This window comes from Labrus mixtus, chromosome 16 (genome assembly GCF_963584025.1).
Source record: "Labrus mixtus chromosome 16, fLabMix1.1, whole genome shotgun sequence".
Taxonomy (NCBI): Eukaryota; Metazoa; Chordata; class Actinopteri; order Labriformes; family Labridae; genus Labrus; species Labrus mixtus.
This window is the reverse complement of record NC_083627.1, coordinates 4719637-4745550: the sequence shown is the minus strand read 5'-3', so window position 1 is coordinate 4745550 and position 25914 is coordinate 4719637. Positions and strand designations below refer to the sequence as shown.

General features: G+C 44.0%; 1 protein-coding gene across 4 annotated transcripts in view; it reads right to left on the bottom strand.

The window, feature by feature from the left end:
* Positions 1-25914, bottom strand: part of hivep1 (HIVEP zinc finger 1) — a 54534-nt gene that overhangs the window by 13599 nt on the left and 15021 nt on the right. The window contains exon 1 of one of the 4 annotated variants that reach the window (XM_061058794.1): positions 21230-21266. The exons of 2 other annotated variants lie outside the window; for them this stretch is intronic. Coding sequence is in view for 1 of the 2 variants with exons in the window: in XM_061058793.1 (XP_060914776.1) it covers positions 10871-10874 (4 nt within the window). In the remaining variant the exon portion in view is untranslated. Of the gene's footprint in view, positions 1-10870; positions 11435-21229; positions 21267-25914 lie in introns of those variants that run through there. One more of the 4 variants, XM_061058793.1, reaches the window with a different exon arrangement.

The following is a 25914-nucleotide window of genomic DNA, read 5'->3' as shown; positions in this document are numbered from 1 at the left end:
TTTAATCACGGAGGGGGCAAGCCTGAGTGCACACACAAGAGTCGCACAAGCATGCAAGCACACACACACACACACACACACACACACACACACACACACACACACACATTCACCCTCAATGTACACTCATAACAGACACAACAGCGTGTGAATGTATATATGTACAGGTTAAAGTTTGCAAACAAGTCAATATGCTGAGGTTCATTATCACAGTGAACACCAACCCACAGATCAATTAGCATATTCAAATAGCGTTTACACCCCGCGGGGGGGGGGGTGGGGGGGGGACGACAAATTAATTCCACTCAGGTCTTTTGTACGTCACAATCATCACCCACAATCCCGCAGGTGGAGAACCTGTTACTTTATGAAACCATATGGACGCGTGGGAGGTGATGCAGTATTCACCGTGCGTTACTGTAATCTATATTAATTATATAGTCTGGCTCAGCGCGGCGAGGATTCGTTATACACAAGAGGGATTTTAGAGGCAGAGAAGTTAACCCTGTGGAAGTTTTAAAATGTGTTTATTTAGCCGTAATATTTGAAAGTGCAGCCTAAAAGACGAGTTTGTTTTTTCTCGTGACCTTGAGGAGATCTGGTTCACCCTCTGTTTTTCTCCCTGCTGTTCTCTTCACTGTCTGTTGTGTGGAGCTTGCTGCAGCTACATTTTGTGTTCACTACAAACCAAAAATAATCTGTTTCATCTGGAAGCAATAAACACCAGCTCAGGATGTGCAGCGTGCATATCTTCAGCCGTATCTGAGAAATCTGAAGCTCTGAGTCTTCTACATGTAACGCCCTCGCATTAGCAGAAAGTAGGAGCCCCATCGTGTAGCATGTTTCTGTTTCTCCCATGACCAGGGAGAGAAGATGGAAAAAAAAAATAAAAAAACCCCTCTGAGGCTTCTTTGCCCTGAACATGACATTAAAGTGCAATAAGAGTCCTCGAGGACCAGCGGTTAGGATTCTGTCCTAGATTGCACAAACGTTAATGGAGGGTGAAAGAGGATGTTCTTCTGCGGTTCCCAAAATCACAGTGTGATGCCGGGAATAACCAGAGGGGGGGGGGGGGGGGGGGGGGGGACGAGGGCGGGCCACAGAAGAGGTCAGTAGATTATGTCATCATGAGTGTGTGTGTGTTACTGTGGGCACACCCTTTACCCCCTCTCTCTCTCTCTCTCTCTGTGTATATCCCCGGCACACGCCACAGATTACATAACGCGTCCCCACCCCTGTGCTGCCGTGAAGCAAAACAAAGGCGCCCTGCCAGCAGAAACACAGCAACCGAGGCTCATACGGAGCGGGCACGGCGTTTTGTTTGTTTGTTTGTTTGTTTGTTTGTTTGTGTGTGTGTAGACAGAGAGGACTAACAGGTGTGTGTGTCTTCTTATATTCACATTAATATGAGCATGTGAACGCCCTCGTCCTCCCACTAAACAATCAGGTAGGCTGTGTGTTTTCCTGGCACTGGCGCAGTGTTTCTCCAAAAGTCAGAGGATGCCCAAGCTTCCCCTGATGCAAACCGTGGCTCAACCCCGCAGCTTCCTCCGTGTTATTATCCACCAATTTGAGAAAGTGCTTACTTTTGCGGCGTGCAGGCTCACATGTAGATGTTTTACCCGTATGTGCTTCATTGTGTGCACAGCCTGCTACATGTGTCTCGAATTAGACCGCACTGGGAAAAAAAAAAAAACCCGAGGCACAAAGTGATTACTGCTCAACAAAAATCTTATTAGAGGATCTGTATGGTAGTGTAAGCGGCTATAGATCAGATTGCACGTCTTACATAAGAAGCCACAAACAGGACCCCTCATGCCGAACGACACCCATGATGGAGTCAAGCTCCGAGGCACGGAAAAGACGGAGGGGAAGCGCCAGCCCAAATGAGTGGAAAAGGACAAGGCAGAGTTCCCCCCCCTAAAAAAAAAAAAAAAAGAGCACAGGAAAAAAATATATTCCATCCTCAGTGCCTGAGTTATTAAACCAGCAGGGGATGATTATAAGCTTGTTCATGTTCCCCTCTGTGCAGCTGCCGGGGGGGTTTTGCCGAGGTGGTCCGGGTGATGGCTGCACATTTCAGTGGAATACTGTCCCGTGACTGTGACGGCGAGAAAACAATAAAAAAGGAATGTATACAAAAAAAAAAAAGTTACCCAGGACGAAAACCAGAGCACATAATGGAACATGACCGCGAAAAAAAAAACAACAAAAAACTGCGAGGGCAGAGAGGGAGACTGAGGGGTAGTAAACACAACGGAACTATTTACAAGTGTGGTCTCCATCAAAACAGGAAAAATTACATAATTTGCCGACCGTTCAAACTTTAAGACAAGTCACACTGTAATTCCTTTTTTGCCAGAGTTAAAGCTCCTTCCCAACCGATAAATGCCAAGCAAAAAAAAAAAAAAAAATCAGCAAAGCACTCGCTCAAGGGGGCTTTGTATTCTTAAGCAGGCTTCAAGGTAAGCACAAAGCATTTGAAGTATTGATCTGTCTTTAATAATTTAGGAGAATGTGAGCCGCTACACTGCTCTGACTTTACTTAAACATGCGGTCGAGATACGGCCTCCTGCTCGTATCATAGAAGACATCTAGATCTACAGCTGTGAAGTGTGACAGGAAGTCAAGATAAGATGAACTGTACTATGGGATTAGTCATTGTTTTAATAACTCTTCTCCTGGATCTGACAAACAGGATGACAATGAGATTCAGATCCTGGTTCACCCTCAACTCAAGGTGGCCGACTCGTGATCTATGCAACGTGATATCTAAGGATAGACGAGGATCAGGCTGGGAGGGGCTGGAGTGGGTGGGTGCATGACAATTAGGCAGGAGTTTGTGGGCGAGGGAGCGAGTCTTTTTTTTTTTTTTTCGCCCGGTTGCTGTCATGACAACCACAAATCTTTAATGCTACCCTCACCTCGTCCGTTGCTTGTTCCAGCCCACTCCTCTCTCTCTCTCTCTCTCTAACGCTCCCTCTCTCTCTCTCTACAGTCCAGGATTAGTGGGAAATGTGATCATTTGTACCCAGAGAGGGCTAAAGGGACATCACCGCACAGGAAACGTGCTCGCTTTTGAATCCCAGCGCCCACCTGATGGGAATTTATGAGCCATCAGGTTTTCATCCAGGGGGGTTCACAGCAGGAGGGGGAAGCCCATCCTCTACTTAAGGTGCTGACAGATAACCATCGGACAGGACGTGGCTGCAGATATAAACATGCTTATAACCACAACAACTACAATAACGAAACTCCAAAAAAAAAAAAAAAAACGTATGTGGAACTTCACCACTTCCTGTCCAAACACAAGGTTTCCACAGAGCCATAGAAATGATTAAAAAGCATTCATCTAGAGGTTAAATTTGTATTTCTGCAGAAATGAAATCCACTGCAACTTGCAGAAATTGCCAAAAAATATTTCCAAGGTCATGAAATCAGTTGAATTAATTAAGAGATCAGAAGTGCACCGAAGTGGGGCGCTGGTGGCGCTATCGAACCTGTGATTCCCCACTCTCTCTCTCTCCCTGATTTCCAACTCTATCCACTGTCCTACCTCCCCATTAAAAGGCACAAAAAGCCCAAAAATAAATCTTAAAAAAAACAAAGTGCGCCAAAGCTTCACTTGTATTTAAAATAAAACCAGTGGAGATCAACCCGCCTGCTGCCATGATATCATACGACACGTTGGATAACAAAAGACACTGCTCATGTCTTTTAATAGTTAATCTACCCGCACTCTGCATTCACATGCTGAACCTAATGTGCTTCTGTTTGCTGTGGAAAGTCCTGTCTCCGTGTTAAGGTCCTCAAAGTCTTTGATTTGAATTTAATAACTTGAAGCCTGAACAACATCCGTCCCCTGATCTCACTGTTCCTGGATTCCCCCTGAGAGCATCCTGTGCTTGTGTGCTAACACAACACCCTCCTTCCATCGCTGCCAGCTTTAGACATGTTCACATTTTGCTCGACAGCCTGCCCTGCTGGGCCTCAACATGCCAAACGGGCGACCATCAGACAGCGTAGCGGCGGCAGCTTCTCGTGGGGTCCATATGCACGGCGCTCAGATGGCCCTGACGGCTTGGCTCTTGCTTTTTTCCTGCAAGCATAGGCAAAAGATGTAAGGGGGGGTGGGGGTGGGGGGGGGGGTGGTTGTTTTGCTAAAACAGCATCTGTGAGGGTTGAGGTGTCATCAGTATGCGTGACAGTACACCAGCATACCACCAACAAGCCGGAACAATGCCAGTGGAGGACAGCATGTGGGCAGACGGGCGTCTAACAGCGGTGATGATAAATCAGTTGATCCCGACATATTCAATGCGTTTGGACAAATAGCATTGTGAGTGTTAGAGGTTGAACTCGTTTGCCCGTTAGACGGCTGAGAGCTCTCTTAACGCTGTGATGGATCGGCTTGATGTTACGGTTCAGAGTGTGACGTGAGAAGCAGCCAGGAGGATTGGGGTTTGATGTTTGGACGGTAGCAGGTTGGAGTTTGGCTGCAGTGCCAGCTGGATGTGGACGACACACTGAAGCACAGCGAAACGAACGCTGTGTTTAGAAAAAAGGGGAAGAGGAAGAGGAGAGACGTCTCAGCAGGCTGAAGATGATGAGATGGGAGTCGGCAGCTGCCCCCCTTCCTCCCTGTCACAGTGCGGGGAGGGAGATGGAGATTATGTAACTCGAGCACCTCCACCAGCCGTACTGCTGTACACGCCCGACTGCGTGCAAACACACACTCGCATCAAACACACCCTCACACACTGGCTGAGGCATTCTTAGAACAATGACTAACAAGGACATTTCTCAGTAAACAAAACAGACACGACGGGAAGACGGGAAACTGAAGTGGATAAATCGATTGTTGAAAGACGTGTTTCCAAGCTAAAACAGAGCTAATGCTTTTGTTCCAGCTCCCGAACGGTAAAGGATTTGTTGCTGTTCTTTGTCCTATCCTGTGAGGAACTTAAGAGCCTTTGAGTTTCAGGCTGTTGACAAAAATCACATCCGAGGTTACTTCAGGGCATTTCTTTCAGCTCTCTAACCTCAAATAGAGCAGCGGGTTAAGAAATATAGAATCAGGGGCGAGTCCAGACTTTTAGGACTGGGGGTGACCCAACTGGGGACTTATATTTTTAAAAATAGAAAACAAACATCTGCACACTGAAAATGTGATGTCCCACAACTGGCAAGGCAATCATAGATCAGGATTTTAAGGGTAGCACCTGGGGTGGCCAATAAGATTTCAAGGGGGGCCCCATGGCCACCCCTCTGGACACGCCCCTGTATAGAATGTAATTGTAACTCATTTGTTGCCGTACTTCAATCAAAGGCAGAAGCAGCAAGTGAGGCCACCTAATGAAAGTAAAAATCATGGAACATTTCTGGTCCGAGCGTTCTTTGATTAAGTACTTTGAGCTCAATTATTATGTTTGTCATTCATCAGTATTTGAACCTCCTTTGGTTTGAACTCAAGTACCATCAGTCTCTGAATGCTTGAAATAGAAAAAGATATGTTTCCAGCACAAACAGGACTTTACTGACAGAGTCCACCGCAGGTCACTAATGAATATAAATAACATGCAGACACATTTTCCAACCCTAAAAGGCAGAACAGTGCGCTGTTTTTAAGGAACTGAAAACAACTTCAGCAGAATATTTTAAGTTCACTGGTTACATAATCAATAAAACAATAAAACGTTATCAGGATTTAACTGTTAAATTTAACTTAATTTCTAAAGCAGCTAAAGCCAAAAAATCTGCAGTTTTAAGGCCTCTGATACTTCAGAAGTCGCTGCACTCTCTCTCTTATGATAAAACAAATCAGGTTTTAAATTCTTACTTTTCAGTCTCAAAACATCACGTTGCATTTTGGGACCTTGTGGTGAACTGTTTGTTGTTTTCTTTTATTTATTTCTGATGTTCTGTGGACCAAACAATGTTTAAACTTTTTTTTTTTTTTTTTTTTTACAGTTTTAAGGTTAATCCTGAATTGTATTTTCTTTTTTTTTAAATCAATAGGTAGGAGCGCTGCGTGGCTCCTCAATCAAGCTGAACAACAAACAGATGTTCTTTGGGGAGGAACGATGAGCTAAGCAGGAAAAACACAAAAAGATATCCTGGGCCCTCATTTAAAAAAAAAATCTTTTCATAGTTCTTGTCTTGTTCTAGATCAACGTGTTCCAGCTCATCAGAGCCTTCATCAGGGGGCAAAGGTCATGGCAGTACATCATTATGTAATATATATGTGTAATGAAGGAAGGAAACAGCTACACAATGTGAAAAATGATCAGGTACGCATTTTCCTTCAACTTTTTTTTTCTCTTCATTTACAAAGTACGATCTTACATATTCTGTACTTTTGTACTTTGTTAATTTTCTTGGTGATTTATGTCGCTATATAATGACGTACTTCCATGACCTCTGCACCCTGATGAAGGCTCTGATGAGCTGGAACACGTTGATGTAGAGCCATGAACTAATAAAGGTTTTTACTTCATACTTCATCATATTGACTTTAATATCTTTTCCTGTTTGGCAACTTTTTTTTTTCCACTCAAGCAACAAACACGTCCCCCGTGTTCACTAATCCATTTTGTTCTTCCATAAAGTGGCAGCTATGAAACGATTATTTCCCTTTTCTTCGGTTCTTTTTTTCTTGTTTCCATCACTCGGATAAAATTCAATCAGCTGCGTACCGTGTGACAGTAATTATTAAACAAAGACGTCTGGGAGATGTTTCATCTTAAAAGGGAAGTGTGTTGATCTGATCTGCAGCCTGCAGAAAGGCAGAGAGCTGAGATTCAGCGTTTGTGCCGCCCTCAGCAGCTGACCCACGCAATAAGTGACCATAAGGGCTAACTGTCAGCGTCTGACACGGTCTTTATCTTCATGGACACGCCCGGACAAAGAGACTCCCGACCGGCCCTCCGGGGGGGAAGATGAACCGGTCTGAGAGCACAGAGCCGAGACTCACAAAGACGGAGAGTTACAGGAAGTGCAGTGTAGTAATGACGGGACAGACGATGATGCAGAGCAGTGGAATCCCCCCCCCTCCCCTCCCCTCCCCTCCCCCCGACATACCAAGAGTGTCCCATTACCCTTCAGTCCATCATCATCATCAGCTGGCCTGAAGGAGGGAGCATAAAGTGACTCTCCTCTCCCTCTTCTTTTCTCATATTAGTCAGACTGAGACATGGACTGACTCGCTCTATCAAATCGAATCTCGACAGGAGGACGGAGAATAACCGAAATCTAAAAGACGGAGGAGAGAGCTGTAGAGGTGCAGACCGAGCTGTGAGCGTTAGGAAGTGAAATGAGCTCATCGTCGGAGTTGAACAAGGAAATTAAGGAATCAACAATCAATTATCTGTCAACATAATGTGGGTTATAATTTGATTTATTTAACCAGGAAAAAAACTTGATGAGATTAATCAGATAAATCACCATCCTGAGTGTTTACACAAATTCCATGGGGAGTCAGATTCTTCCGATGGAGCATTACTGACATCAAACTCGTTTTATTCTCACTGACGACACTGACCTGGGACACTCAGGATTATGACTGGACAATATTAGTGGTGAGACATGAGACAGGGGAAGCTGCTGACTGCTAAACATGGAGGTGGAGGGAGAGACGGAGGCAGCAGTCGGGCTGTTTACTCTCCACCGGGGGGGTCGGGGGGGGGGGGGGGGGGGGGGGGGGGGGGCGTGTTAAATACTGAGCAGATATGAGTTCAAAAAATACAAAATTAACCGGAGCTCTGGGGCAGCTTCTTTGAAATAATCTATAAGAGAAGCAGAGCAACAAACCGGGGCACAACCTGAACCGCAGAATGATATGTCACATTTCCTATAGAACATTAACAACAGTGATAACGCGACGTGTTCGGAGGCAAAGTTATTCCTCGGTCCTCGCAACAATTCGAGACGAGGACTGCAAACGCCGAGTCAACCGATGAAATATTGATCCCACTCTCCCTCCTCACACACACACACACACACACACACACACACACACACAGAAACAGACAGTGGTTTGGTGCGGTTTCTGTACAGTACTGCTGCTGCTGCCCCCGCAGGAAACTGTAGGTGGAAGAAGCAGCAGCAGACTGGAGGCCACTGATTATTGGGACTGCGTGGGCACCCTTGTGAAAAATTGATATAACGAGAAATCTACCGGGTGGGAAGAAAAGTGTGTTAATGTGTGTGTGTGTGTGTGTGTGTAGGGGGGTTTAATGGTGCAAGCGGGGGAATGAATATTACGTCTTACGTCTCAGACCACGCACATTTACCCCCACCCAGAAAAAAAAAAAAAAAAAGAATCTGCCTGCATCAGAAATAGACAAAAGGAGCCAGACTCAAAACACAATACAAAGACGCAGAGCCAAGAGAGGTGAGAAGCAGGTTTTCTTTCAGATGTCGTCCAATGAACTTTGAAATCAATTAGTCCTTAACGAGAGGAATTCCAAACCTTGGAGGTCACACATCTTAAGGCTCTTCAGATCATTCACGTTATTCAGGTAGGAAAACAAATGCAAGATATCCTGCTTCATCTTTGTATCCCAGCCGGCTGGTTTTAGCATCTCCAGCCTTTTTAAGAATGATTCAAAAATAAATTGGGACAAAAATCACTCCAGGGTAGAGATGAGACGCCGAGGAAATGTTCCCAGACCAATTACACCGGAAACTAAATATTTGCGGATGATACCTAATATTTGCAGAGCTTTTCTTTGATCTTAAAAAAAAGATGGTTATCCCCCTTTCAGGACATCTTTCTTCCTCTGATCAGAGGCAGTCAGGCTCCTGCTGCAGGCGCTGTTTGTTTAGAACTGTTGCATCCACTAAAGTGTTGTTTTGACGCTCACAGATCTAATGGATGTGTCCGACTGATACCGCCCAAAAAACGTAACTCAAATGGTTTAATTATTGAAGGTAGTTAAAGGTCGATGGATCTGGGCAAGAGATGAATTTGTTGTGTAATTGGGGTGTGACCAATCACACAGCACTCCTGGGCCAAACTCCACAATAACTGTATGCAACACATTATGACAGCTAACACGTCTGAAGTGTCATAAGCCGTAAAGGTTGTGAAACACTGATAGACAAATGCCAAGAATCCAGAATCCAAGGTGACGTCTTTGTGTTTGTTTTGTCTGGCTGTGTGTGTGAAACCCAAAGAAATCCAGTTTACAAATATAAAACAAAGACAGCGGGGAATTCTCAGCAGTGGAAGTATTCAAATCCCCAATTTGGCAAAATACAACAAAACTGAAGTCCCACTTTAGTTGTTACAAGTATGAAAGTATTAACAGTCAAATGTACGAAAAGGAATCAAAAGTAACGCCTTCAACTGTGAAAAATGGTCCTGTTAGTACTGTTCTAAATCATCCCTTCATGTGTGATCAGTGTCATCAGCATTCACCGTTTACCAATAGGGATCGAAGCAACTATTCTCAAAGTCGATCAACACAATTTTAATTTATTCCAACCAACAAGCCTCAAGGTAAGAACAGTCGAAATCGAGTCATTTGCTTTGCATGGTGTGGCTAACGCTAGCAGTGCAAGTACCGCCAGCCTTCAGTCCACAGTCCTGCTCTGATAATAATGCCAGTCTCACCTGACACAGCCTACATTTTCTAGATCAAGGTACTGCCAGGCGGGGCTGATCCTACTAGAACATATCCGTTCACTGTGCTCGTTTACATCCAGGTAGTAGAGTCAGAAGAGCAGGTTTTTGTCTGTCTGTGGATCAAACCCCCGATTAGTGACGGGCAGCTGCGTTACAGCTTGGATGTAATAGCTGACCGCCATTTGAGGCCAACAAATTAAAAATAAACGAGCAAGGGTGACAATGATTAACCAACTTAACGTCCACATCCCTGGTTACAAATTCTTTATATAAGTACTAAATCATCATCAACCTCTGATCCTCACATTTGAGAAGGCTCAGTTGAGAACATTCGGCCGGTGTTTCAACAATTATTCATCAGATATGAATCGACTCTTAATCACTGCTACTGGTGTCTTAACAACAGTTATTTGTTATTTGTGTTACTTCTCTAATTTCTTGATAATTCTGGGTCATACGGTACAGTGCGTCTTTTTAATGATGAGTTCTGCATTAGTGTGGTTTCTCTTCCCTAAGAAACCTCCTTATGTTTTCTTTATTGTCAGAGGGAAGGGATGTTTACTTTTTGTTTTGTTTTTTTGCTTTCTGCAGCAGTTAGAAAATAATCGAAATGAAAGATAATTGATCCAGAATCCATGTCTGGCTCAGTTCCAATGTGAAAACTATCAACACACACGGGTGTCTAAAGCTGCCGAACATTTAACAACGTATTTCTTACTGCTGGTTACTTTCCTCCAAAAACTGCCAGACACCAAATTTACATTCAATTTGACTTTATACAAATAAAACAAACACAAGGTCAGTGCTGAGAAACACAAGCGCTGATGGGTCGGTTTTTAGAAAAAAGTAGACAGAGCCAGGTGAGATATTTTTTCCCTTTTTTTAAGTCTTTATGCTAAGCTAAGCTAAGCGCAAGCTAGCTCCAACTACAAATCTGTACAGGTGTGCAACTCTTTTCAAAACAAATAGTCAGCATGCCTTAAAAAGAGGAGACCTTGAGCTCTGAGAAATTGATGAGCAGTTTTCAATGTTTTGTCATTTTGTATAAAAAACACACTTTTAAAAGTTGAGGGGGAAAAATAGAAAACTTATATTAAAAAACTTGGTTGCAGTCTTGTTGAAAACATTGCAGGATTTCTGCCCTTTTTAAATCTTCAAAGCCTAAGCATGCAACACATGTGACTTAGTGTGCAAGCTGCACTTTAAGAAAACAAACCTCACCACAAATTAAACAGAACTTACACATTAAGGTGTTGTTGTAGATTCTGGTGTCCCGCAGGGTCCGTAAGATTAAAACTGAAAGCCCAAGTTCCTTCAATGTGCACGGATCTCAACAGCGAGTGAAAGAAGAAATGAAACACTTTTGAAAAATGCCCTCAGGCTCAACAGTCCCTCTGCCCACTTGTTGTTGGTTGCCGTGGCGCCGAGTTGAGTGACGGCACACTGACTGCTTCCTGTCAGAGTCACTCAGTTTGATAAGAGCTGTCGTGTTCAGTTTGATAAAAAGCAAACGATGTCGCTTGGCTTCTTTAAGTAGAAGGGGGGGGGGGGGGGGAAACAAGACAGACCTGCAGCTGCACTCACAGTCTGACCTCGATCTCACACCTCCACACTCCAGTCCCACTCAGCGCAAGTTCAAACACCTTCAGAACTCCAAATAAAGGACTACATCTCTGTGAGAACTGGTTGTAGTCTTGAGGACAAAATGTTCACTTCTTACCCGCCTACCGGCTGATGTTTCATACAGCAGACGCTCACTAACTCCTTTTGTCCGGGAACAAAAGGCAGCAGGAGAAAGAACAACAAGTGCACACATACTCCTGTGTCAACACCAGCAGTCACAAGTGTGCGTTTCCACCCTATCAGCTGTGGCTGTGCAGAGGTGCGGGGCGTAGCCAGCGGTTTCCTCAGAATAATGTGACGAGGAGGGGAATTCCTGTAAGGCCCAGGAAGTGAGACAGAGAGGAGGGAGGGAGGGAGGGAGGGCCTGCCCTAACAGAGCAGGCCAAGTGACGTCACTTAAACCGGCTTTGGCACCCTCCAGGGGATCCTTCTCCCTCCCTCTCTCCCTCCCTCCCTCCCTCCCTCCCGCTCTGTGTTTGTGTCGGGAGGGGAAGGAATTGAATGTGCCCTGCCAACTTGTGATTGCCCAACAGCTCGCTCACCGGGTCAGGAGATGTTTACCAGAGGAAGATCTAATCTTTTTTACCTCCAGCTCCTCTCTCTCTGTTCCTGTTTAACGATCAGGTTGCACCATAACACTTGTTTGGTTTCAGTTTGCTTAAAGCGCAGAGGCTCCTCAGAGAGTCTCTTCAGACACGCTTCAAGTACTCAGCAGAAGTGATCATAAAATGATGCACTTGATATCTTGTTCTATGATCAAAAAGTTTAATGAAACTTATTTACTAGTTTTCCTGAAACTAAAATATTGCTTTTAGTCGGAAGTTTTTGTGGTTTTTGTCCACTTTTCAACTATAAAGATCCAAATCCCAATCAATCAATCAATCAATCAATCAGCTGCTTCACTGAATGTGCTCTGAATCATGAAGGCTGTAAAGTTTACAGAACAAGTCTCAAAAGACCCTTCAGAGGTCACTGCTCTCCAGACTCAGTTCAAACAATCAGCAGAGGTCTCCTCTTCAACATGAAGTCAAAAGACGAACAAACACAAATCTAGTTTTCCTTCTCGTTTCTTAAAAGCAACATGGAACTCCTGTTCTTTAATCACAGCTGAGGGCGCCCCCAGGTACACTCTCACAAAATAAATTCAAGGCTCTGTGGCTGCAAAACAACGAGTCTGGAAGTGTCCCTGAAAGCTGCAGGAACATGCGAGAATCTAAACAGTCAACATGACATGTTGGCTCTGAGTCGATTCTCCTGTCTGCTGACAGCGACAGGCCGAGATAAAGCTGCAGGGCTTCAGTCAGATACAGACTGCAGGTCACTGTGTGTGTGAGCTTTTAAAAGGACCAGGGTCGATATTTAAAGGAGGGGATTCACCCAGCTCAGGGCAGACAGGCCGTCAGCAGACAAGCGCTCGGCCTGCTGTGTTACATAAACACGAGCAGCCGGGCGTTGAATGACGAAAACGTCTCCCTGAGTGACACTCGGCTGGGCAAACCGTTCATTTAGCTCGACTGCACGCTGATTTAGAACAAAGAGGAAGCTCCCTCTGCTTTAGTTTTGCGTAAGTCATCACAGGGAATTATTTGGGTTTTTTTTACAGTTTGGCCGCAGAAAAAGTTCAGAAAGTCAGATAAATATTTTTCAAGGCTTGGGACAACAATCAGCGTGACCGAGCACTTTTCTGCAGCGTCACTGCAAAAAGCACAGAAGATAAATACTCCAAACTCCAGCATCAACACCGCTCTCTGTAATCACAGCGACCAAAGCTACAGCATGAAGTTGGTGTTGGCTGGTTGAAACAAAAATAACCGCCGAGTCAGTGAGGCGGTTTAGCTTACAAACATAGTGTTCTTAAAAAAAATGACATAAAAGAGGAATCGTTTGAAGCAAACACTGTCTCATGTGTGCGAAAGCAACGCAGGACAAACTGTCTCATCCCTGTGGGAACATCTGAGCTAATGACAGCTGAGCTGGTGATAATGCAACAGAGCCTGCATGAAGTAATCCAGCTAGTAACCTCTAATACCCGACCCTCTGTGTGCATGTGTGTGTGTGTGTGTGTGTGTGTGTGTGTGCGTGCCTGGTGTCCCATTAGGTTAAAATTGTCTGCAAACACACACATGATCAGGCAAACACACAAACTGAATCCCTGCAGTCAGTCAGCCAAAAAAAGATCATCAATTGTTCTGGTTTTGTTTCCAAATATGTTCTCTGCGTACAACTAGACGCCCACGCTGACCCCCTTCATACCAAACTGAAACCGATCCAAAACCACTCGGGGAGGGCTGCTGTGAAACAATGCTCGTGTTGAGCACTATGTGTCTTATCGAAAGCTGCAGACAAAACTCTAATTTCTCTCGGCTTCATTTCTCAAAACTGAAACGTGCTCAGTAAAACACATCAACCACACACAGAGGACGCTGACTCTGACAAATGGCTTTAATCAGAATCAAAATGTCAATCACGTCTGAACCCAGTGTGGTCAATGTGCTGTTGCTCAAGAGGCTCTTCTGTTTACGCGATTACTTCCTCTCTGTGCCACTTAAACTTCTTTGTTTATCTGACAGCTGTTGAATGAAGACAGTCATGTTTAAACTCATAAGTCAATGTGTTGTTGAAGATTAAAGCTCCTGTGAGGAGTTTTTAGCTGCTCATGAATCAGACTGAATTTAAAGCAAATGCCTCAGTATGACTTTAAAACGCCATCTTCATAACAATGTATTATTTCTAAACATTTATTTTGAAGCCAAAACTTTTGCCAAAGGGTCGGTGTCAGATGAGGACAGTTACAGCACGTTGAAGAAAAAGTCTATTTTAAAAATATTTAACAGCAGAAGAAAATGTAGTGGGTTTTTTTTACACTAAAATATCTAAATACATTTAAAAAAATGGACTAAACTTATATCATTTTTGAGTTCTTACATTACCTCATATTTCCAACATTTATCAAAGCCAGAGAAATCTGTAATCTTATCGTTGTAACACGATGTGTCTTTTGTGGTGGCTGTGTTCATTGTTGCCATGGAAACACCAGTTGTAAGGTAAGCGTGAACTGCTACTGAAATCTGCCGTACTGTTTAGCAGAGAATCACTCCCGTGATTCCCCACCAGCCTCGACCTCATCTTTCATTATCGTTTTGATTGAGAGACCCCTGGTGGCAAAATGTGCGTACTGTGCATTTAAAACAAGATGAGATTTATTTTTTTTGTTAAATTACAGTTCTTAAGCACGTACAGGTTAAAATCGGCAAAGACTGCTAACCAAAAGTTTCTCACAGGAGCTTTAAACCAGTTTGACAAAGACAGAAGATAAGTGGTTGTCACATTTCAAACGTCTGAGTGGTTTTAAGTTTCACCAAAGAACTCAACTTCCCAGCTCATGCCCCCCCCCCCCTCAGATTTATCTGAGTTAGACTACACTGTATAATATATGATATGAGGAAATTTTCTCCACTGCCAAAGCATGGTGTACACGTGTACAAATGTGCAACAAGTGTCTGAATCCACAATGTGGACAAGCAAGGAAAAATGAGTAAAAAATCGAAATTGTTTTCACGGGTACACTTCCCTACAAACGTTTGTTCCTGGGTTAGATCTGGTTGTAAATGGGTTTTTCCTTGGCCCATGTTTTACCCTTACACCACATTTTATACAAATCCAACAGGTAGATCTTTCCAGGCAGAAGCTCTTGTCTTCTTATCTTGGAGGATGTTATGATAAATCAGTTCCAGGACAAATGCTCTGGCAGAACAAGAACTTTGACTACTATAAGAACATGTCTGATCATTATATCCTGATTGTGACTCAGTGGAGTGTTTTGATTAACATGACGGATCAAACTACTACTTCCATCTCTGCATGAAGTAAAGTAAATAATGGTAATCCTTTGTGTAATCATCCTAAATACCAGAGAAGCCTGAGCACATCCAATCACAATCAGAGACAGATTTATATCTCAGAGGCGTTAATGAATCCAGAGTAATCAAATACAGTTCTGATAAAGATGTTTCTTCCGGTTGGCAGATGTTTCTTGTGTCTCCGTCTCTAATCACGGGGACGTCTACGCTAGTCGCTACGGGAGGAGAGGCTATTAAATCCAGCGAGCCTTCTAGGAAAAGGGACAACTCTTAATTAGATCTGCAGCTTATGGGAATGAGTACAGTGGGAGGCAGTGGGTGTAACAAAAGGCCGTGAGCCTGTACAGGAAATAAGGATCTAAGCAGTACGCAAGGTCATTGATCACGTTACCAAACAGCATCAGGATCCCGCTGAGGCACAGCTTCTCTATCTTGGCTGCTTCTCACCTATTCTCCTCCTCCAGAAAGCAGGCCTGTCCCTCAACCGTCACACTCTCCTCCATCCAATGCCTCCCCCCCGGTTCACCTCCGGGTCAGGTGCTAAGATGCTAATGAGTGTGTATCTGAAGTGTTGTTGTGTGTTGGAAACATGAGAGACATGTTAGCTGCATTGAGTCCACTCGTTCAAACATCTGTCCTTCTTTTCTTTTCATGTTTGAAAAGTTAACTTACTCGTATTTCAGACTGCTACGACTTCATTGATGTGTTGATTTTTGATTAATATTTGTTGTTATGTTTATTTTCTATTTGTTAAAGTTTGATTTCACAGGGTGTAGTTACATTTTTAAAGATACAGTGTAGTTGTCAGTCTGTGTTTTACAGTGTGCTGTTACAGTCAATCAGTCAATGTTTATTTGTATAGGGCAAATTCATAACAAATGTCATCTCATGACACGTTACAAAAAGCAGGTGAAAGACTTTACTCTATGTTATAGTATTTACAAAGACCGAACATGAATCCATCATGAGCACTTGGCAACATTTAGCAAAGTTACATTGGTGAAAAATACTTCCTTTAAGAGGCAGAAACCTCGAGCAGGATCAGACTCAGGATGAACAGCCATCTGCCCAAACTGTGCTGAGAAAGAGGGAGAAGCAGCGTATTCAGTGTGTTGTTACTGTGTTTTTATAGCTGTGCAATATTAGTGGGTTTTTTTCACCCTTGTTACAATGTGTTGGTAAACTGCTGTTACGCTATTGTGAGGACTGTGTTGTTACAATGTGCAGTGACTGTTTTCACACTGTGTTGTAACAGTGTGATCTTACAGTGTGTTGTTACACTGTGTTGTTACAGTGTGTTGTTACACTGTGTTGTAACAGTGTGATCTTACACTGTGTTGTTACAATGTGCAGTGATTGTTTTCACACTGTGTTTTTACAGTGTGTTGTTACAGTGTGTTGTTACAGTGTGTTGTTACAGTGTGTTGTTACACTGTGTTGTTACAGTGTGTTGTTACAATGTGCAGTGACTGTTTTCACACTGTGTTGTTACACTGTGTTGCTAGTGTGATTTTACAGTGTGTTGTTACAGTGTGTTGTTACAGTGTGTTGTTACAGTGTGTTGTTACACTGTGTTGTTACAGTGTGTTGTTACAGTGTGTTGTTACACTGTGTTGTTACAGTGTGTTGTTACAGTGTGTTGTTACAGTGTGATTTTACAGTGTGTTGTTACAGTGTGTTGTTACACTGTGTTGTTACAGTGTGTTGTTACAGTGTGTTGTTACAGTGTGATTTTACAGTGTGTTGTTACAGTGTGTTGTTACAGTGTGTTGTTACAGTGTGTTGTTACACTGTGTTGTTACAGTGTGTTGTTACAGTGTGTTGTTACACTGTGTTGCTAGTGTGATTTTACAGTGTGTTCTTACACTGTGTTGTTACAGTGTGTTGTTAAAGTGTGTTGTTACAGTGTGTTGTTACAGTGTGTTGTTACAGTGTGATTTTACAGTGTGTTGTTACAGTGTGTTGTTACAGTGTGTTGTTCCAGTGTGTTGTTCCAGTGTGTTGTTACAGTGTGTCGTTACACAGTGTTGTTACAGTGTGTCGTTACAGTGTGTTGTTCCAGTGTGTTGTTACAGTGTGTTGTTACACTGTGTTGTTACAGTGTGTTGTTGCAGTGTGTTGTTGCAGTGTGTTGTTACAGTGTGTTGTTACAGTGTGTTGTTCCAGTGTGTTGTTACAGTGTGTTGTTACACTGTGTTGTTACAGTGTGATTTTACAGTGTGTTGTTACAGTGTGTTGTTACAGTGTGTTGTTACAGTGTGTTGTTACAGTGTGATGTTACAGTGTGTTGTTACAGTGTGATTTTACAGTGTGTTGTTACAGTGTGTTGTTACAGTGTGTTGTTACAGTGTGATGTTACAGTGTGATTTTACAGTGTGTTGTTCCAGTGTGTTGTTCCAGTGTGATTTTACAGTGTGTTGTTCCAGTGTGTTGTTACAGTGTGATTTTACAGTGTGTTGTTCCAGTGTGATTTTACAGTGTGATGTTACAGTGTGATTTTACAGTGTGTTGTTCCAGTGTGTTGTTCCAGTGTGATTTTACAGTGTGTTGTTCCAGTGTGTTGTTACAGTGTGATTTTACAGTGTGTTGTTCCAGTGTGTTGTTACAGTGTGTTGTTACAGTGTGTTGTTACAGTGTGTTGTTCCAGTGTGTTGTTACAGTGTGTTGTTACACTGTGTTGTTACAGTGTGATTTTACAGTGTGTTGTTACAGTGTGTTGTTACAGTGTGTTGTTACAGTGTGTTGTTACAGTGTGATGTTACAGTGTGTTGTTACAGTGTGATTTTACAGTGTGTTGTTACAGTGTGTTGTTACAGTGTGTTGTTACAGTGTGATGTTACAGTGTGATTTTACAGTGTGTTGTTCCAGTGTGTTGTTCCAGTGTGATTTTACAGTGTGTTGTTCCAGTGTGTTGTTACAGTGTGATTTTACAGTGTGTTGTTCCAGTGTGATTTTACAGTGTGATGTTACAGTGTGATTTTACAGTGTGTTGTTCCAGTGTGTTGTTCCAGTGTGATTTTACAGTGTGTTGTTCCAGTGTGTTGTTACAGTGTGATTTTACAGTGTGTTGTTCCAGTGTGTTGTTACAGTGTGTTGTTACAGTGTGTTGTTCCAGTGTGTTGTTACAGTGTGATTTTACAGTGTGTTGTTACAGTGTGTTGTTCCAGTGTGTTGTTACAGTGTGTTGTAACACTGTGTTGTTACAGTGTGTTGTTACAGTGTGTTGTTACAGTGTGTTGTTACAGTGTGATTTTACAGTGTGTTGTTCCAGTGTGTTGTTACAGTGTGATTTTACAGTGTGTTGTTACAGTGTGTTGTTACAGTGTGTTGTTACAGTGTGATTTTACAGTGTGTTGTTCCAGTGTGTTGTTACAGTGTGATTTTACAGTGTGTTGTTCCAGTGTGATTTTACAGTGTGTTGTTACAGCATGTGTCACAGCACAGTCACCCTGAGGGAGCGGTGTCCGGCTCCACAGACTCCCACAGCGCTCTCCTGCAGCTGCTCTGAGCCTCTCTCTCTCTCTCTCTCTCTCTCTCTCTCTCTCTCTGCATGGAGCAGCCAGACAACCATCTGCTTTTATAGCTCATTTAGCACATTCACAGGAGCATATACATGACTGGTAGGACATGTAAACACAGAGGGACATGTCTCAACAGTGGCTGCAGAAGTCACCACCGTGAACATCAACCAGTGAAGCGTTTAGCCACAGAGTCCGGAGGGAACCTTTAGAGGCAGGCAAATGAAGACACCCCGGGAACACTGAAATACGACTTTGTTCTACATTGAATTGTAAAAAAAGGTCATGTGTAGCAGGTTGAATTCTGGGAGGAGCAGATTTGACCCTAGATCTGCTTCTGATGACTACCGCCGCTGCTGCCTGTTTCTCTCTGATGTTGTTGTTGCCGCCCACCTGCATGCCATGTTTCTCTGTGCTTTCCTCTGCCATCAGCAGTAGGCAGGAGGGAAAAGTTACATAACCGCACTGAACACAAGCAACATGGCGCTCCCTCACTTGTCTTTTTATGTTCCTCCTCCTCCTCCTCCTCCTCTTCTCGTTTCCCTCATTCCTCGATTTCCCCACCTTGTCTTCTCTGCCTCCCGCCGTCATCATCACCCACCTTTACTCCCTACATTTTATCTCCCCCCCCCCCCCCGTCTCCTCTGTGCCTCCGCTGCCCACTCCCCTCTCCTCCGTCTCCGTCTCCATCACATCGAACGAGGACGCGGTAACCAACAACATCTTTGTTGTCTCGTAATCCAAACGGCTCAACTCAGATCTTCAGCCAAGTGAACGTAACATTTTCACACCCAGCTAGGTCTTACACCAACAGTTGTACTTGTTGTCAGGCAAAAAGAAAAACACCAGCAAACAGTGGAAAAAACGCCCCAATTTCACCCCAAATGAAGCTCTTCAGATGGCTTGTTTAGTTTGAACCATCGGTCTGAAACACAAAGTAAGACAATGAGCTTCAACACAGACGAACAAAAGAAGTTTTAACGAGTCAACTGGCAGAACCTGAACCTCTTTTAATCACGATTAAATAAATGTTAAGTGCAGCTCTAATGACTGGCAATCAAATCTGTTCCCATGCACCACTGATATGTGAATACCAGGAGTGGGTTACTTCAGATGGCCAGCTGGTGGCGCTCATTTTTTAAGGAGTTGTTGCAGACGAAGAGCGCACAACAACATGACGTAATTTTAAAAAACAGCCAGCCCTCATACGGTAACAAACAAGTTGAAAACATGATTCTTAATTTAACGTCTATCACAGTTTGGAGGTTTTTGTCTCCTAAGTCACCTGAGTTCTTAATGTTTTGTTAATCTGCATGGACTCCTCTCATTGCATCTTTGATTTTTAATTAATACATCAACTTTTCCACTTAAGCCAAGAGGGACAGCTTGAATATCCTGTCACATTTCTGCTTTCATTCACTTTTCAAGGCCTAATTAGAGATTTTGCACAAAAAACAGGTAAATGGAAAAGTGAGTAAATACAGCAAAGAGGGAAAATCCGGAAACACCGTCGGATTAAGCGCGGCCGCTGCTGAGGTGGATGTTTTTTTTCCGAGCGATTAAATCAGATGACGCTTTAAAGGGAGTGTAATGAAATTACAGCAGAAAAAGAGCAATCAAGAAAAGGAAGTGTGCAGAGAAGTTCAGTCAGTCAGGAGGGCGGGCGGGCAGCACTGACCCCTGACTGTTCCTTCTTCATAACAGGCTCCTCTGTTCTTTACACCAGGATAACTAAAGCAAGGGGGGGGGGAGGAGGGGGCGGGGTCTGATGATGTCACGGTGCGTGGTTGAAGAAGAAGAAGAAGCAGCAGCTCTATCTCTGGAGCGAGCTGTTGCATAACAGCAGCACAGCTCATCCCCGGCTGCAGTTCACAGGCTTATCGTGTCCTAACTGCTCATGTTGGACGTCAGCTGCTGCCGCCGCCGCCGCCACGATGAGGAAGAGCAACACGCCGCTGCAAAGGAGCGCTAGTTAATGCTGTTGTTGTGTGTGTGGGGGGGGGGGAGCTGCAGAAGAAGCTCACCACATGACTCAGAAGAGGTTGTACTTTATGAAAAGACAAAGGGACGGGGCCCGCTGGGAAAACAATTTGAAACTTTTTCAAACAAATATGGTAAAAAAAAAAAAAATGTCCTGGCTCATTTCTGCTCACATGTAAAGGTGATCTCATTTTGCTCAACTTATGTTAAAGAAAATGAATTAAAAGTATATTTTCTCCTTTTATAAACAAGCAATTTTGGGGGATTTGGTTTATTAAACAAAACAAGAACAACATCTCAAGTTGTCAGCGTAGGCCCTGTGAGTATGTGGTTGATACTTGACTTCAAAAATCAGAAATACAAGAATTTCATCACAAGCAACAAGTTAAAAACTTGTTCATCTTGATCAATTTCAGGGATTTTTTTCCCCCATAAAAGCAGAACCAAGCGACACTTTATCAGAGTTGTAGACAGGGGAACAGTCCTGAAAACATGGAATGATGTAATGCCGTAAGAGAAATCAAGAGAAAGAGAAGAGACACAGAGAGATACTGAAACAAAAGCCTGCCGAGAGGAATAAAACACCAAGTGAAGAGCACAAAGAGGAGCGCTCACTGTACCTGTAAGGAGGAAGAAGTGCACCAAAGAAAAGTCGGCTCTGTTCTCTCAGAGAGTCGCTGCCGGCGGATTTTTTTTCCCCCCTCCTGGAGTCAGACTGCCTCACGGGGGAACACCTGACATTCCCGACCCAGACAGACACTTCCCAGACCAATAACCGCCGACATTCCTGAGCCTCTCTCTCTCTCTCCGTCTCCCAGGTAGAAAATTGATAACAAAACAAAAATAAAAAGCGTCTGTCTGTCCTCTTAACTCGCACACACACAAACACAAACTAGTGTGTTTCTGTGCGGAGAGCTTTCACTTCTCACTTCTGCCTGCTTCCTCCACTGTGTCAGTGTAGCAAACCACGCTTCTTCCTCCTCCCTGCCTGCCCGCCTTTGTGTTCCTCCCCCCTCCTCCTCCTCCCCTCCTCCCTCCTCGTCTTCATTTTTTTTTTTTTAAATCCCAACTCTAAGTCAGGGAAGCCCTCCCTGCCTGCTGCCTGAGCGCTGACTTCCCCGAGCAGAGAAGCAGAGCGCTCTCTCTTTCAAAAAAAAAAAGAAAAAAATCAAAACAATGCAGGACTGAGGATCTAAAAACAGCACTGGCCTCTAATTCCTCTTCTCACATACACACAGTCAACATCAGATTAGCGGCTAACCCACTTGTGGCACAGAACCTCCCACGCCCCCACACGGGCTATAAATACCCCTCTATCCATGTCGCTCATTGATCCTCTGTGTGTGCAGGCAATCAGCGGCGGGGACATCCGCAGAGCGCTACACGGCGGCGGGCTAATGAAGGCGCTAATATTGGAAGCCACTTAAACGACTGGACCTGAACGCAGCGACACCTCCATAACACCAACGCACAGGCGAGAGACACGGCTTATTTTTAGCACCTCTCTCTCTCTCTCTCTCTCTCTCTCTCTGCTGCTGTCGCTGCTTTATCACCAGATGAGTCGCTCAGTTCATAATCTGATAACAGTGAACACTTTGAGGACATTTTGAAATGTCTTCTTTTGTGTTACTTACAGTGCAGAACATTCAAACACTCACGTTTGAGCCACAGGAGATAAAGAAATGCAGCAAACGCAGCTGACACTCGTATCAGGACGCGAGATTCAAACACTGTGAGAATGAGGTTTAAAGGGGAGTTGGTGGTGCAGTGGTTAGTGCGCGCGCCACATGTATGGAGGCTTCAGTCTGCCAAGCGGGCGGCCCAGGTTCGAATCCAGCCTGTGGCTCCTTTCCTGCATGTCATTCCCCACTCTCTCTCTCCCTGATGTCCAACTCTTTCCTCTGTCCTGTCTCTCCGTTAAAGGCAAAAAAATACCAAAAATAAATATTAAAAAAAAAAGAAAATTTTTTTTAATTTTTTTTTTATTTTGAAGGGTCGCTTTGGAAACCGAGGCATTTCTTGAGGAGTTGATTTTTCTCACCGCAGGATTGGGCTAACATAAAAAACATTGTCAGTGTTTTATGGTGCATTCAGGTGGTGTCGGACACAATCGGGAAAAACGAGTTCCCGAGTTGTAAAATGCACATGAACACCTGCTGAAGTCGGAACAACGACTCGGAAACTCAGAAAAGAATCCGGTGCCCGACTTCCCGACTTGACGTCAGAATCGTCATCACACGAGGGGCAAAATATGTTTCTTTAATGTTCACATACTTTTGATTAACTCGCTTATTGCACATCAACTTTCTGCTGAAATACACCTTGTAACAGAGACATTCATCTTCTTCAAAGCATCGACGCTGTTTGTTGCTGTTGATACAACATTCCGACTTTCCAAACTGAAATCACAGGAAGTCGGAAGAACGACCTCCCAACATGGAAACTTGGACCACCTGAGCAGCACCTGAATGCAGCATTAGGGCCGCCCTCGTTCGAGTTGCCCCTCAGTGTTCACACGGCTAAATGAAGATATAACTCGTGGTGGAATCAGCTGCTTTTTATGACAACACAGAAGATAACCGATGTCCAACATTTCCAGCCCGTATCTGAAAAAGTGAATCTTTGTTATGACCAATAAAATGATTTTAATTCTGTGGATCAAGAGAGAGAGAAAAAAAACTATCCTGCTCTCAGGTGCTAAGCTAAGCTAAGAAAAAGTATTTCTCAACCCTCTAAAAATGATGATCAAATATTTTTCATTTCTAACTTGCTGGATCAGTGTTTGTCTCTGATCTTGTGATAACACACACTCCCACACACACACACACACACACACTATCAGACACACACACACACACACAGGCTTGACAGCAAAAACATCTGCACTCACAGCAGAGACTCAGTGTTAGTCATACTGTTCATCTGTTCAAAATAAAAAAGCCTGGATTCCATTTCACGAGGCACACCTGCACCTGAGACTGAGTCACACACTGAAGCCCTGCAGGTTCCCACACACACACACACACGCACACACACACACACACACACACACACACACACACACACACACACACAGCAGCGTGCTTGTTTTTGGTTCGGGGGCGGTCGTCGGCCCTGCGTAGAGAGCCCTAACAGAATCCATCCAGAATGCGAGGTCTAAAAATACCACTGGAGGATTTTTAAATCCTCCTCCCTCCTGCTGCTGCTGCTCTGCCTCGTTAGAGGAGGGAAGTCGCAGCTCAGAATTCCCCCGAGTCTCTCCCATCAGGAGCGAAGAAACCCCCTCCCAACATCGCTCCCCATGGCAACAGCAGCTGAAGGAAGGAGTTGGCCCGTGTTACGCAAGAGGATGAAGATTTGCCAGCAGGCAGGCACCCCTTCCTCCTCCTCCTCCTCCTCCTCCTCACACATATTTTCACAGCTTCACTTTTAACCCTCTTTGCATTTGTCCCCTTCACTCTTTCAACCCAACTTCATTCTCCGTCTTGTTCACGCTCTCTCTCTCTCACACCTTTAACTCGGACGCTCTGCCATCTTCCTCTTCCTCATCCTCTGCCCCTTTTTCATTTCTCCTTTTCTCCCTCTCTCTCCCCCGGGCTTATTTTAGAGGCATTTATCTTTGTCCATGAGCTACTGCTACTGCTGCTGCTGCTGCTGCTGCTGCTACTGCAGGACGTCTGAGCTGCTTTGAAAATAAAAAAAGAAAGAGAAAAAGAATCTGTTTCTGCAGTCAGCTGACCGGACGATAGACGACTCGATGCAATAACTTGTAGGCAGGCTGTAACCGAGCGCCTGACCCCCACAGCCCGGAGAGAGCACGAGTTTCCTTTTCGTTAAGTCTGTTAGATAATCAGAGTTACCGCAGTGTTCACAAAGTTACATTCAATTGATTGGGAACAAAGAAATATAACCCCCCCCCCCCCCCCCTTCACTTTTACACCAGAGTAAATATGACAGCATGAAGGCTGCCATGACGATGAGCTTTTATTATGAATCTTTAGTGCTGATGCAGTTTCTATTGAGCTTCTAAAATATTGCGAAACAACAAGTATCTCTTTAATTCTTCTCAGTTTTTAACAAAACAAAAGGTGGATTATACAATAAGAGAGAGAGAGAGAGAGAGAGAGAGAGAGAGAGAGAGAGAGAGAGAGAGAGAGAGAGAGAGAGTATCATGAGTCATATTTTAACACTGCTCATCACGTCGGTCGCTCTTTGCTTTTTTTTAATCACCTCTTCGTTTTTTTTTTTGCAATCTATAGCTGAAACATCCAGCCGATCGGTTCCTCGCACAAATTCAGCATCACCTGACAAACATCTGTTTTATTTGTTAAAGACGTCTCAATCAACATCTGCCCTCCACAGCAGCCTTCAACTTCTCTTAACTCCGCCTCTCCATCGGGTCCTTTTCTACCCGTCTCAGTTTTGTTTTTGTTTCCTTTGTCCTTAGTTTGGTCCCTCCCCAGTGAGAAGGGTCCGTGTGTCCCTTGAAAGGCAGTAATTATTATTTTTATTGATCGCATGACAAAAAAATAACTTTGAAAATCATCCGATAAAAAAATCTGGATACTTTAGTGAATCTGTTTTTATTGCCGCCCCTACATGAATCATATCTTCAGGACTTCTCATTAAATTTATGATCCAGTCAGATAAAAGCTTTTAGACATTTATGCGATCACTACATTCCTCTGATAAAGCTCTGATGTTGTTATGTCAACAAACATTTCCTTCAAGAAGTACTTCCTGTTTGAAATGACTTAAATATAAAGATAATTTTTAAGAGACGGGGTCGTCCGTCCGATCATCTCTCTCAGCTGTCCGCCTGCCGTCACTGCAGCCTACATCAGCTGACGACCTCCTGACCTCGCACTATAAATACGAGTGCGCGCGTGTGCGTGTGTGTGTGTGTGTGTGTGTGTATGTGTGTGTGTGTGTGTGTGTATACAGTATTTTCTGTGTGTACGTCTTTAAGTATCGACCTGACCTCGCTGACCCCGCTCACCCTCCCCGATGACTCACACGCTGTTTGGAGGCTTTCAATCATGACCATCGACCCGCTGGAGCTCGCTGGATCTGGGCAGAAAAGGACAAACACCATCCCGCCCTCCCCCCCCCCCCCCCGACACTGACATGACACTTCAGGGTAAACTCTCCCTCCCACTCCTCCTCTGCATCCCCCCCCCGTCACAGTCGATACTTTACAGACTAACACATGTACAGAACAACATGTTTTCCTGCTCGTGGCAGCGTGCCCGACACAACCGAGGCGAGGAAACGATCAAAACAAGCGAGCGAGTTTATGAATGAA